Genomic DNA, 15191 nt, shown 5'->3' with positions numbered 1-15191 from the left:
ATTGTGATGCTATAGACACACATAGATTGTGATGCTGTGGACACACATATATTGTGATGCTATAGACACACATAGATTGTGGTGCTGTGGACACACATAGATTGTAATACCATAGACACACATAGGTTGTGGTGCTGTGTCAGTCCTGTACAGTGCAGGGTATGAAGTTCCCTATGACTTTACATGTGCCCCCGCTGAGCTGGCTGTGTGATCCGCATGCCTGGCAGAGCTGAGCTGTGCACGGATGGCAGCAGCAGAGGCAGCATTGGAGAAGCTCTGAGCTGTGGATGTTTACTTATCCTGGCTTCCCTCGTCCATGTTTATTTCCTTTCCTCCCTAGGTCACAGAGTTCCCTCTCCCCAGCCTGCACCCCAGTCACATCTTCCATGTGATGATCTTCTCCCAGAATCTCCTGCTCCTCCTCCCTCTCCTATATCCCAGCCATCCTACAATCTTGCTGATGAACGTCTGACTTTTGGTTGGGGGGGATAAAAAAGTGTGTGGGGGCTGATCCTGACACATCCCTCATCTTCCACCCCCGTCATCTGGCTGCTCTGAGCCATCACACGCGTCCAAATCAAAGTGTGGAAGAGGAGGAGAGAGGAGGCTGATCAGGGTTATTTGGAGGAGAGGAAGGGAAGACAGAACCTTACACCTGATCACATCCCAGTAAGAGAAAAGCACACAAGAAGAGCCATCAGATCTTGGATTGACCATCATTGCAGGGGTTGCCAGCTGCTAGGACTGGTATAGACACAGCCAGGCAAGAGGGCTTTTTTGTAAAGGATTGCTGCTGAAAGAAGATGCTGCATGCCAGTGCTGCCAAATCTGCTGCTGGGCTCCCCTGGTGTAATAGTGGATCTTCTAGATCGGTCGGTATCTGGGCTGGATTTGGGACCCCCATAACCATTTGGATATGGCTTATCACCAGCACCCACTCAAAGACCATCGCTAGCCCAAGCAATGAAGGTGAGCCCCATCTTCCAATTCATGGCTATTTATGTACATTATGTTATCACTAACACACATTAGGCAGCAACACTGACAATCAAAGTGCCATTTGTGTGTGACACCAGCATTCATCACTCCAATAGTACAACATATGCATGTCTTTGTATATGTGCTGCATTCATAGAAAACTGCCAATCATCAATAAATAACAATAGCTATCATGTGAAAATGAAGTGCAATGCAAAGAACCAGGCTTGACTGTTCTTCAGATCTAAGGTCTTTGTTTTATAAAAGCTGTCTCAAATAACTTGAATGTGTTTTGTTTAAAAGAAATAGGTAACAGTGATGGGAATCCTTTAAAAATCACTTGGTGCAGATATAAGTTCCAAACACAGTATATAGAATATATTGCTATTGATGCTATTCCTCTGCCCTATATTTCATTTACTTACTAATCAATTTCTAAGCATTATTAAAAGATTTTAAAGACTGGACTAAAACCCTTCATATCCTTTACATATTGCAATAATATTTCTTTTTCCCATTTATACTCTTGCATTACAAATGAGGGTCTTTGTGTTATGTCATCTATATTGCTTTTATAGGCTGGCTCTCACAGATTTTCTGCTATTTTGACTAATATGCAAGTTAATAGAAAATTTGCAGTTTTAGTGTTCTGGTATGGTCCCTGTATTACAGTACACCAAAGTGATCTCATGCTGTGCAGTACTGATAATATTGTGGAGGAGATGAGAATGGAGTTGACTCCTGGGTCAGAGCGTTGCTGCAGGGTTTATGCTGATGTCTTGTTAGGAAGTTGTTCCTGGAGCCTTGGAAATGAGTCAAGAGCAATAGTAGTCTGACTTTATTACATTACAACTGCTAGGGTGCAGGCTACCTCAATCATTTGTCTTTTTTGTAGACCGTTCTCATAGCTGTATTACTCATAAGAGGATGGGATAGCCACTGAATGGTGATCAATGAAAGAGAAACAAGAAGGTCATTCACTATTATGTACAACGCACTTTGGACTAATTAACTGTCATTCTGTGCATGGGAAAAAAATGTATTTTGCAGAAACCAAGCACTGCAATACAAAAGAAATGAAGTTCCTATTGATACGCCTTAATATCAGTTCTCCACTTATGCATTCAAATTTCTATGCTTTGCCAAGAATAAAAGTTGTTACAATTATAAGATATATTGGTGTTCTAGTGACCTTTTCTTGTCTTTTGGGTAGAATTGTATTATCTGATGGTCCACTACACTGCAAACAATCCAAGGTAAAAAAAACAACTGTGAAACAAAACCTAGAAAATCACACTCAGAAAAAAAGGGATATGTTTTCATCCGGCTTGTTAAAATAATTAATAAACTGGCTTATAATGAAAATTTGATTTTGGTTGCGTATGTAGGCCCATTTAAAAGTTTATACAACTAGTAGGGCCATTTTCACCTATGTACGTCCCTTAACTCCAACCTCATGTCATTAAAACACTTTGAGCCGAATAGTAATTCATTTTTGTATATCAAGGCTGAAAAATCAGACCAGAAGGTACAAAAATAAAAAAAGTGCACTTTTAGGAGATGGCTACAGGAACAAGGCGATGGTTGCCACTACTGCTAGTTTTTGGTTACAATAGCTTTGTCCTGAAACATTGATTTTTTCAGATAATTTTGGTAGTTACTAATCTTAGAAGTTACTGTGTAAGTTAATTCTGAAAATATTAAGTAGCTGTTGGGCACTTTTTAATAAAGCAAATGTTTCTACAAATATAAAAATATATATTTTGAATCTTAGTAGCCCTAACACAACATCTTGGTGCCATCTTGTTATGCCATTAAAAAATGAAATTTTTGGTAATATTTTTTGCTTTTATTATGTTAGGTGTGACTTATTCTTTGTTGATAATCAAGGAATTACTATGGTGTGAGAAAAATATTTGGCCTTACGCAATTTTTTTGGAGAGAATACAAAACCCTTTCACAAACATCATGGCCAAAAAATCATTAAAAAAACAGAGCCTATGAAGTTTTAATTGTGATTGATGTCGCAATGTATTCCTCAGAATCTGCCATAAAATTTATTTTTTACTCTATCCAATTCCAAGACAACAGAACTATATTATGTTATGGCCACTACTCCTTGTTTTAACATGGCACAACTTTTTTATAATACAACCTTCTCCATCTCCATTACAATTCAAGCCCTGACACAATACAGATCACTGAACGTCTCAAGGATTGATGCTTTAGATACCATTGAGTGTGTGACCCAAACAAAGAGGTAGTAAAAACCTAGGCCCAATAAAATATGTAATAAATATCCAAGAGAGACAGTAAAGGGATGTTCATAAAAAAGGTCTTTTTGCCGACAATTTACGTGCTACTGTCATACTTTTATTGTACATGTAGTCATTTTGTCTTTGCTACCGTTCGTTCTGTAACATTTTACAATAATTGATTTTTTTGAGCAAAATTGTTTGCCCATTCTTTCTAAATTGGTTAGAATGGAAAAGCACCTATAAACAAAATCTAAAATTTGGAGGAGGATGCAAGAAAATTAGGCCCTGTGTATCATCCCAATAGAAATGAAATGCATATATTTTATTTTCCTTACATAACAAACATAGTGATTAATCTTCCACATTTTTTTTATAGTATAAAACATCACATTCATTTACATCACACATGTATCATTGTGAATCACATTCACATGTTATTTTTAGAGGTGTGTGCGGTGTTACAAATCTACTCAACTATAGCTAGATGTCAGAAGTGTCAGTTTATACCTAATATAGTATATTCTACCAGAGGAAGTTAACTTGTAGTGGTAGTGTAGAACTTGTCATGGATAAGAGCACTGCTTTTGTACCAAATCAAATAGAAATCTCAAACTGGACAGAGAACTGTATATTCCATTGTTCTTTTAGGATAAAAGTGACCTAGAAACTTTTTCCTCCTGAAGGTGGCACAGTCAGAATAATCTCTCTGGAAGATACGTATCATACATGAGTAGATTGTAGTCCAGTGTAATCAGTAATAAAATACCATACCACATTAATTTGATTGTAACAAGCCTGCACACCAAACATTAGTATTATTACTTTTTAGTGCACTTGTGTGTGAAATATAAAACTCAACATTAATGGCTTGGCTAGGAAATGTAAATCACGGTTATTTTACTTTATTAGGGAGAACATTTTACATTTGATAAACAGGAGTTCCACCCCTCCTAAATTTCCATAAAGGCATTCAAGTGTCTCTTATGTGCTCTTAAAAGGAGCATCATGAGAAGATTGTCTGCAGAAAAAGACATGTATTGTTCATTGAAATATAACCTTTATTATTGACAGCTAAACATCAGTGTAGTTGGCATTTACCCATGGTATATGCTGTGTTTCAGAACCTCTAACACTATTATTATAGTATTAGAGGCATACGTCTTATAAAAATGATAATACTTTAATGCATAAACATCTATATTTGCTAACTAGCTAATAAATTTGATATCTTGGTATGTGATCACTTATGTATTCTATCTGTATGCTAATTTAGCAGTACTTGTATTATTGCACAAAATGCATATAATAAACAATAAAGGAAGTCTGGTTTTAGTTTACTTACACCAATAAATAAACATAAACACTCTAGAACAATAAATAACAGTATTTATTATTACATTTTAACAGTACATTTATTATGTTTTGTTTATTATTAGTTGTTAATATTATGTACACTATTGTTTTATTATTTTTAGCAGTGACACCTTGTTTTACAAGTCATATGGTGAACATAGATATACAAAGTATATATTAGATAACTTTTTGATCTTTTTTTTTCCTGGCCAGATGGTTAAGGTAAACCCCACAGGCTAAAGGAAATAATACTGCAACCAAACCAGCCATGGTGTCAATTTGATGAGTTACCTTAGAATATTGTTTGACAAGATTCAGATATACAAACAATAGGATGATAGCCTAGAAGTCACAACATGTGTGAATCCAACGGAGAAGTTTTGGTATAGAGTTACTGGGTGGAACTGTGTTACAGGTCTCTCTATTGTTACTCGGTTAAGATTTTGTTTTAAAGAAAGCGCAAATAAGAACACAAACATTAGTATTCTCTGGTTTAAAAACTGACATTTCAATATATTACCCAATTCATTGCCATGAGGGATATTACTGTATTAGGGCCCATCTGGAACTAATGAGGTTAAGTAAAATCCCTATGTTACAAAACTCCCCTCTAAGCTTATTCTTTATGTCTCCAACCACACAACACAAAGGCTGTCCTTTTCACTGCCAACGTCTCTGCCCCTTTTGACCCTTTCCTGCTAAAAACAGGAGCTCACCACAAAGCAAGGGGTAGGCACATGAGACCAGAAATTTCAGAAATCGTTTGAGGCTTTTCAACTGTTATTTAGAGAATGAAAATGTGAAAGCTTTGTTATGGTAAATAGTTCATGCACAGTGAGGAATGAAATAGGCCTGCAATAATTTGATGACTTCCTCTAAGATACTGAGTCGTTTATGAAAGACCTACATTTCTTTAGTTATGTATTGATGGCATTGTCATGAAATGTGAAATTACTGTGTCAGTTTAATAACACTTCCTCTGTAAACATTGCCTTTTGTGTCATTCAGTGCAGCATTCATTTGTAAAAACGGTCAGGGCATCAAAGACTATAGAAGGCAAACTTAATTTCACCAGTCAAGTTTTCTATCTGTATAGATTACTTGATGGGATCAGGACAGCATGAATAGAGTGCTGATTTTGTTCTTCAGTTGTTTACAACTTTTATGCTGTGGTGAGTCCGGCAAAGTTTGTCAATTGGTATTTTACATGGCTCAGCTGTATTTCTTTCATGTTGCTTTTTTAGGAAAAAATGCTGTCCAAACAAGGCTGTGCAACTATTTTATTTTTGTGATTCATATTCGTTTTCAGAATTTAGGGTGCGTTAAATAAAATTTGAGAAGATGCTCAGACTTTTTTTCTCTAAATTTTCTGCATTCAGGAGAAAACTTTATGGCGTTTTTTTTATCTTTTTGTCTGCTTTATTGTAAAGGTGAGCATTTTGCATGTTCAGCAAAATATGGGCTCACTGGTATAGTATATTGTCTAATAAAAAGATGTTAGAAAGAAGTCAAGGGTACCTGGTACCTTTTTGTTAGTCTTGCTATTTTTATTCCATGTGGGTGTAAATCAGTAAAAGATGGCTAAAAGGTTTCCGTAGGTTGATATATTGTGATCTAGAGTATAAGTTTTTCCATTTCTAATAAAATATTAAGTAAAACTTTCAAGTAATAGCGCAGGAATATTATAATAATAGAATAATGAATCTTTGACTAACTGATTTAAAGTATAGATATATAAAATATATAATATTACATATATTATAGTATATCATTTTATCCAGTTTACTGTGGACTGTTATGAACAGACTTAATTATAAGTCTGATATTTTGTACCTAGTATGTTGAAAACGTTGATAATATTCTATTCAAACTAAGAATTCTACTGATAACAGTGTAAAGGTGGTCATGTGATGTTTGCTAGGATGTGCCGACTGATACACCACGCTTCTCTACAAAGGAACCATCCTACATCGAGTATTGCGATCGACTGTTCAGAGCTATGGCATTGCATTTGGCTTATTTTTTTTTATTCTGATGATAACAGGAAGTTAAATATTTGCCTGGTACTACTGAAGGTAACCCTAAAAGAAGTTTTGGATATTGTGTTTGAAAGAGAAGGGATGTAAAACTTTGACGATTATGTTGAGAACCTTTTTCAAACATGGTATAGATTTATGGTGATCTCCCAGTTTTTTTTTTCAACAAATAAGCATGCATGTGTGGCAAAGTAATAATCAGCCATTATGACTACTAATAACTGGGACTTCTGGTTAAATAAGAACTATAGGCAAAGCAAACACAGCAAAAACTGTTGACTTTTGCAGATTCTTTTCTGTGCTCATGGTCACAATCTGCCTAGCTGTTGTTGCATGATCTAAGGCAAAAGATAATCGTTAAGAGTTGTGATCATTATAGTAGCTGGAAACTGGAAACTCTTATACTTCTAACAAGAAAGTTTCAAGAAACCTAATGACTAGACTTAACTTTATGCTGTGTTAGTTTTCCTTTTGCTTTTGTTCTAATTAAACAGAATGTGAAGATTGTTGCAATCTCCCATGCAGCACTGAGCTTATTTACAGAAAAAGAATTTGTTGTTTTGGACTGAGAAGTACATTTGTGTATAGTAACTTTCTGTTCCATTGTAAAGCTGAATACATCCATCCTTACTCTTTTTTCACTGTTCTAAATGGCCTTCTCCTGTGCTGAAAGGAATTAGTAATTGGGTAATCTATCAAACCTGGAATGGATTTCAACAAATCATTTGCTAGTTGACAAATGTTTTCAATACTGAACCAAATCCATTCCAGGTTTGCTGGATAATTCAGGTTCTCCCATGATAGTCTAGTCAAGATCTTCTTCAGTCTTGAATATCTTTAATAATTTAGGCCCAGTGTGTGATACTGAAATAACTGTAGGATTACAAGCTGTGACAGCAGAAAACGGACTGTCCCCATGTTCTCTGCAGTGGGACAACCCTGTCACTGATTGGACACTAGTCATAGAACTTGGCACAAACTGTGTATTCCTCGTTCTGGCTCCCAAGGATAGATCCTTTGCAGTCCATGTAATCATTTCACAGGGGCTTAGAAAATGGATTACACAGGGTCAAGATAACTAAAAACTACTAATGGGCACTACACAGGGAGAGTTGATGGAGGTTTGAGGGTACTTTCAAGTTGCTGAAGTTCAGCTTTAACCCTAAATATTAGAACAAGTCTTCTGTTGATGGACAAGTAAGCTTGTAATATACCGGTGGGGTCCCTATTCTCATGTGTCTACTTGTTAGAAAAATATTAGAATATATGCCTGAGTTATCCAAAAACCTTCGGAGGTTTCTGCAAACCTTTTCTATTTCACATATACTGTTCCAAACAGAAAATAAGGTATGGTATGTTTTAGGTAGAAATCATCCCTTGGTATTGTATATATAATTACCTTTGCAAATACTAAGTGTTCAGAGATAGGTGTTCATACTTGCTGAATTTTGACAATAGTCCACCCAAAAACAGAAGATTTAGACAGGTTTTTATCTTTATTCGATAATCAATTTCCAGAGTCTACAGTGTAAGTACAGCAGAATCTTCTGTTTTCAGATTAATAGCAATAAAAACCAAAATCTCTCTGCTGGCCTCAAACCAAGGGAAGCAACTACAGTTATCTGAGTTGTAGTTCCCTGGGGAATGATTGATCAGGGTTGCTTGCTGTGGTCTGAAATTAGGATTGTGTCCCAATCTGTGCAGTAAAATTTTATGTCTATGAGTATTTTAGCTAGAGAGCTTTCTCGCTAACCAGAGTTGGAGACGTGTGAGATGAAGGGGAAGGGTAATAGATCCTTCCGATGCAGTATTGTTAGTAGAGGTAAGAAGAGGTAGAATTTCTGAGGCTCTGATTTGCTTAGATAGGGTTTATCCACAAGCAATGAATATACTATTAATCTGTGCAATTCGCATTAGAAGCTTCATGCTGGTTTTACAATTAGATGATGGCTTTCCTTCACTGCCTTGTATGTTTAAATCCTTGTTTATAGTTTAAAACTCTGTCCCACAGCCATTTTGCAAATACTCATTGCAAATAAGGATTCATAAAAGTACTGTAGTGTGGTTTGAAAATCTGAGCATATAGATGCAAAATTTGCCTTTTTTTGTTTTTTGTTGTTGGGTTGTCAAACTGATGCACTATACAGTCCTCTTTTGGTATATATGAGGCCACGGACAAGACGGTGCCCAATGCAGAGTGGCAGCATGGTGGCAAGTTTTGGAGCACTCTTTGCGTTTCATTACCCAGCACTCTTTCTAGTGAGCATAATGTATTCTGGCCAGACTGGTTTAGCTAAGGCAAGAGTGTGGGTCAAGGTAGGCGCCAACTGAACATGATTGGAGGGAGTTGCTAATTGCTGCACCTGCACACTAGTAGGGAGAGGGTTTTTTGGCTGCCACTGGTTGAATTTACCTCTACAACTAAAAACCAAAGAGGGTGATCTACATTGCTTAAAATGATACAAATGAGAGGGTTTACTGTTGTTTTCACTGTCACCAAATAAATGGAGGCGAGGGTTACTATTGCTGTCCCTGACACTAATGTTCCTTATGTGGGGACATGGGCCCAACGGGCCATAATAACAGAGATAACTTTTTGCACTGTATTTGTACTTAATTGTCGCTCTCCATTTGTCTTTTTTTTTAACTTTACTGTTGCAAGGGGCAGATACCAAATGCATTGTTTTGTTTTATTTTTTTATTCTTCTAACTCAAACATTAGAAGAGCATTATAAGTGTAATCATTATCTTCTATTTGTGTATAATTAGACTCTCAGTAAAGAATATATTTTATTTGGTTTTGTACTGGTAGTGGTGTCCTTTGTGGCAAGTCTGGAGCATTTGATATCAACAGCTTGTAGTACTACTATGGTCATACAAAGAACCAGCATCATGTTGGGTTCTAGGACAAGAATAGTTTTAGTTTCAAATAAAACTGCCAGCAAAAGAAGTTCATAGGCACTAAAAATGTTCCCCTGACCTTGAAAAGACATACAACCCTACCATTCACAAGTTGATCATTAAAGGTTGTATTCCCATGCTGTAGAATTACATGCATCATATATTTAACAGCCTCTATGAACAAGCATTCAATGGTGGCACCTCAGCAGCAAAGCATGGAGAGCTTATTTGAGCTCAGCCAGTGACGACTAATTGGAGTAACAAATTAAAGGAAATGAATACAACAAGGCAAGAACGAAGACCAGTTGCATAAATAACTAGCATTATAAAAAAGCTTTACCCTATTTTTCTTCTTGTCTTAATGAAAATCTATTATTTTACTTAATAGTATTTAAAAATTTACTTAAAAAAAGTCTGCCCCATAGTTCTGTGATTCCTGCTCTGGTTGATACGTTGTTATCATGCTACTTAGACACACCTAAAATACTTATACTGATATCTGTTGTTCTGATATAAGAAGACATTACAAAAAAAACACATATTTACTAAAGTGGGAAAGGGTAATACACCTTCTGTAATTTATTGCTGCCTGTACCTTCTTGTTACGGGGACAGGGATTGCGAACAAATCTGAAAGGGTCACAGACTGAAATAAAAACCTACCAGAAATATTAACACTTTCTGTCTATCTAAATCTAAAGACTAAAAAAATGTTGCTTGTTTTTAGAACTTTTTACATTTTGTCACTCTGCCTACCACTGTCCTTAACTTCCATTTTCAGATGATAAAAAGGAAATGTGAAAACCCACTCTAAAGAAATTATGCTGCTTTTTTTGTGGAGGAAAAAAAATACACCATATAGGCGGTATATACCATAATACACCATATAAGCTGTATACAAGCGGTATACACCAAAAATACACCAAAAACTAAACCAAACCAAACTAAACCAAATAAACTAAACATTTGAAGATACATGTATATTTTAATTTAATAATATTCTGTTTAGGAATACTGCTATTAAGATGTTTATAAATTCCTATATTTGCGATGTTTTGCAGTCTTGATGCGTGCATTATTTGTTTTAAATGAAATCATTTGTCATTTGTGTTTACATTATCCTGTCTGTATTTTAGAATATAATAATGTATTAGTGTTTGGATTGCATTCAGGAAAAATGAGGCATAAAGCACTGATAATATTAGAATAGGTTTTTTTTTTCTGTGCATTTTAATAGGACAATTTAGAGTCTAGTGCATTCATTTATAATTTTTTCTTTGAGGTTACAGTGCTTTCTCTACATGTATGGGAATATAAACACATTTGAATATCTAGTTAATCATACTTGCCCTAAATGTTTTCAGTGTAAGACAGTAATCATCTGTGCAATAAAATTAGGTGAACCTATTTGAAGAACGAGTATATTACTTTATAGAGAAATTAGAGAGTTTTTACTGATTTTAGAAATTTGTGATCATTTTCTTAAAAATACCTGTTTTGTGAAATATTTGCAGTCCCATTATATATATATATATATATATATATACATATATATATATATATTTACATGTATATTACTGATCCATTTATCTCACTTCAAATCTAGCAGATATTTGTCTTCTTTTAAATAGCAGGCCCCTTACAGTCTGTAATGTGGATAAGCACTTACAGAACAGTGGAAGTCACAGTTTTTCATTTCAGGAAGTCATTTTAATACTCAAAATAGCAGTGTGATGTGGTAATGCTGAGTATTCTGGTAATTTACCTGACTTGTGAATTTAGGCAAATCCACTTGAAACATGATGTGATATTATTTTTTCTTCTTTTTATGAATTTCCAATGATATGTTAAAAAAAAAAAAGTTAAAAAAAATAAAAGTAATGAATAAACTCATGACAAAAGGATCCCCAGAACACTATGGGTTTTCTAAAAAGTAAGTTCACAGAAGTAGTCTTTTTTATGTATAATTAGAGCTACTGAGCTTTCTTGTTGGGCTTTTACACTTTTAACAATAGAAAGATAGAAGAAACTGGAAAACATGTATAAAGGAACATTGGCTTCAGCTGGCTAGATATAAGAATATACGGTATATGAATATTATTAATGTTTAATATAGTTATTATTATTATATACTTATATTTTTTTTTATAATTTTTACAATTTTGTAAATAGGAATATAATATGAAGAAACAATCACTACAATAAAACAATACAGATTACTTTTAGAAAAGTAGCTTTTTTTATATTATTTAAGGATTTTATTAACATTCAGTAAAAATATTTTACACAAATCCATATTTTCCTATTATCTGTATATCTTTTTTTCTTTTAATACAAAATATTCAAAAATATTTAGACATTAAAAATAAAGTAGAATTAGACACAGTAAATGTTTTAAGGATGTTGTTAAAAAAAAATAGCAGTATTAAAATAAATGATAATGGTAAAAAAAGAATGTAGTAAAGGTTGATAGATTAAAGTCTACATTGACTATTTTTTAAGATGAACTAAGATCATATTTGGATTCTTGAAATTTGGAATTTATGTTGCGATAAGCAATTTAGATAACCCAATATAATAGTTTTGTATTGGCAATTGATTATTGTATTGTAGAGCGATTGAATATTGTATTGTAGGGCAACTGAGTATTGTTTAAGCACCTATATGACAGTAGTCATTTGTTTAAAAATACAGAAATAAAATGAATACCTTTCACATTGGGGTAGGCCTGAAAAATCCTTGCTTTTGCCACATATACTTGACGTGTTGTAAATAAACTGAGTGGTCATTTTTGAATGCCTATGTTTCATTACAAATCTACAACACTTTCCAATGGTAAAGTTTTTTTCTCTCTTTTTTACATAGCAGAACTGTTACACAATTTCAGGTTGAGAACCCTTTGCCCTCTATAAAATGATTGCTTTTGTGTCCTTTAGAGGTGAAAACTAAAACGTGTCATCTGTATGCCATGACATCTGCAGATGGCGATCCATTTCTGTTTTTACAAATACATTCTATGAATCATTGCTTCTGGGAAATAAAACTTTAAAACAGCTGAGAATGTATTGAGATACTGGATTTGTAATGCCAATTCTATTGGGGATGCAGTGACATTCATGTGAAGTGAGATCTTGCTATTGCTGAAGGTAAAAGATAAGTTTTAATACAAAGGAAGGAGAATGTGTTACCTTGGTTACACACTATAACTTGAAAATTAGGAGCATTTGTGAAACATTTGGAAGAGGTTAATTGAACTGACTGTAACAGAATAACGATAACCTACAAAGAGTTCAAATTTCTGTTCAGTTTTGCAGCTATGAGAAGGTCTAATTCAATAAACTGAAAGCTAATATAAGTTTATTATCCAATGTCTTCGCAGCTATTCATTTATTGCATTATTAAAGTAGTCATTATTAAATTGCATCTAACCAGAGCATCACTAGAGCTAAAATAATTATCTTTTTGCATGATCTAATTTTTTTTAAGCAAAGTAAATGATTACTCAGTAGGGTTAATTCACTAAGATTAGTGAATGTGTTGATCGCTCACTTTGTAAAGACTATACAGTCACCTGCAAGAAAATCAAAAGTAAAAAAAAAAGTTTTTTCTTGGTCATTACTGGATGGTTGCAGAGCTTCACCCCATTCACTAAGCTAAGTGTATAGGACCTTGCAGAGTGAATTTAGTAAATGAATCCTTTTGCATCAATAATGTAGGTCAGTTTAAGCCAAGCTCCAGCACAAATCCTTTTTAGTTTTAGTTAAAGCAAATAAAAATTCTGTAGAGTGTTTATTACTGTCTGTCTACAGTCATTATGACACCAGAATATGTTATAGATAGTGTATGTAGATATAGATAGTAATAAAAACCTAAAATACTTTTTTTTTTTGCTTAAACTACACCATTATTAGGACAGGAAGTGGAACACATATTTTCAATTGGAGACAAACTTTACTTAAACTGTTTAAAAAGTTTTAACAATTTCAACTGTGGTTAAAATTGAGCTTTAGGACATTTTTTTTTATCTCTTTTAACGGTAAAATGTAAAATTTAAAACATGAAAAGTATCTAGAATTTATATTTGTAGAAGTTCTCATTTATATGGGACATGGTTTTTGTAGTATTATGGACATTTTGGCCACTCATCCAAATATCTTTAAACTGAGGGATGAGTTCTGAAATGTCTTCAACATTAGAACATTTCCTGTTAAATGTGACTAACTACTTCTAGCTATCAAGAAATTATCTTCTGATGTCCAATCTTGCCCTTTTAGAAGCTAACTGCTCTGACAATCCTGCCTAAAGCTGCGTACACACCTGCAATTTTTCTCGTTGGAAAGGATCTTTCACGATCCTTTCCAACGAGAAAAGACTGCACGATGCATAAACGATGCTGTACATACAGCACCGTTCATGCTCTATGGAGAGGGGAGGGGGAGAGCGACGGAGCGGCACCCTGCTGCGCGCTCTCCCCTTCCCTTTCATTAGGATCGGTCGTCGTCCATCGTCCATGGATCCGCCAGGACGGTCGTCGGACGATGGACGACGACCGACTGTACACACGGCAGATTTTCGCCCGATAATTGGCCGATACCGATTATCGGGCGAGAAAAATTTGCCGTGTGTACGCAGCTTAAGAATTGTAAAGCGGCACTGTCGCACCACAACAAAGTAATAATAAAAAAAGAGTGCTACATGAACTAGCAACTAGCCTTCCTCAACAATGGCCTCAATATATACAAACAAGTTATTGTTCCTATATGGATGGTGATAAACATCAAATCCCAAAGGCCTCAATATATCTTTTACTCATTATTGAGAGTTAACTATTTCAAAAGGAAAAAGAACTTCCATAGGGTGCTTAATAAAACAAATGGCTATTTTGTAATAGTACAGTAAACAACATTTTTCTAAATATTGAAAATTTTAAGAGAATAAAAAAAGTTAGAGGAAGTCTGGCATGAGGAGGATGAGTAACATAACCCACCTTATAATGTGGGCAGCATGGGCAAAGCTGGATCAAGAGCAGAGCTACAGTGTTTCCATAAAGTGCACTTGTAATTGGGTCCGTTAATTCCCTTACTACTTTAAACCCATTCATTTACTTTTTCATCCAGGAGTCATAGTTCACACACATAGAGTTTGAGAGTGTTTAAAAAAACCAAAGGAATGACCCTGGCACTGAAATGAATGACAATATGCAGAATTATAGGTCTGGATTCCCATGCTGTTGTCGATAATTATGTGTGTAACTAACAGGAAGTATTGACTCATTTAGCAGTTAATTTCACAGGTGAGGGTGTTTATGTTGGAAAGGCGTTTTAATGGCCTTAAGCTTATGATCCTGTAGAATTGTCATTAGCACTATAGTGGACATGCTGTGATTCATCTTAATGTAATTATTGGAAGGACATTATTTTATTCATTGACACATTGTTTGAGTTCTGTGTTATTGTATACACATCATCTCAGCATAGGAAAAGGTCCTGTAGATATGCAAACTGGCATACAGTATGTATGGTGTAATTATGTAATTGGTGTAGTAGGCCTTTGTTTTCCCTCCCATCGGCAGGGATAGCTTGGGTATAATTGTTAAAGCGTACCTAAACTGAGATTTTTTTTTTTTAAAAAAAAGGGTGCAGCATCGCCCCTAATTCTCAGCCGCC

General features: G+C 34.8%; 1 protein-coding gene across 1 annotated transcript in view; it reads left to right on the top strand.

Moving 5' to 3' along the window:
- Positions 1 to 212: 212 nt before the first annotated feature.
- EPHA5 (EPH receptor A5) overlaps positions 213 to 15191 on the top strand; it is a 203512-nt gene continuing 188533 nt past the window's right edge. Inside the window, exon 1 of the mRNA XM_072405426.1 lies at positions 213 to 969. Within this exon, the coding sequence (XP_072261527.1) occupies positions 804 to 969 (166 nt within the window). The 5' untranslated portion in view covers positions 213 to 803. The remainder of the gene's footprint in view (positions 970 to 15191) is intronic.

Source organism: Pyxicephalus adspersus, chromosome 3 (genome assembly GCF_032062135.1).
Source record: "Pyxicephalus adspersus chromosome 3, UCB_Pads_2.0, whole genome shotgun sequence".
NCBI lineage: Eukaryota > Metazoa > Chordata > Amphibia > Anura > Pyxicephalidae > Pyxicephalus > Pyxicephalus adspersus.
The sequence above is the reverse complement of the archived record's forward strand: the minus strand, read 5'-3'. Positions and strand labels throughout refer to the sequence as shown.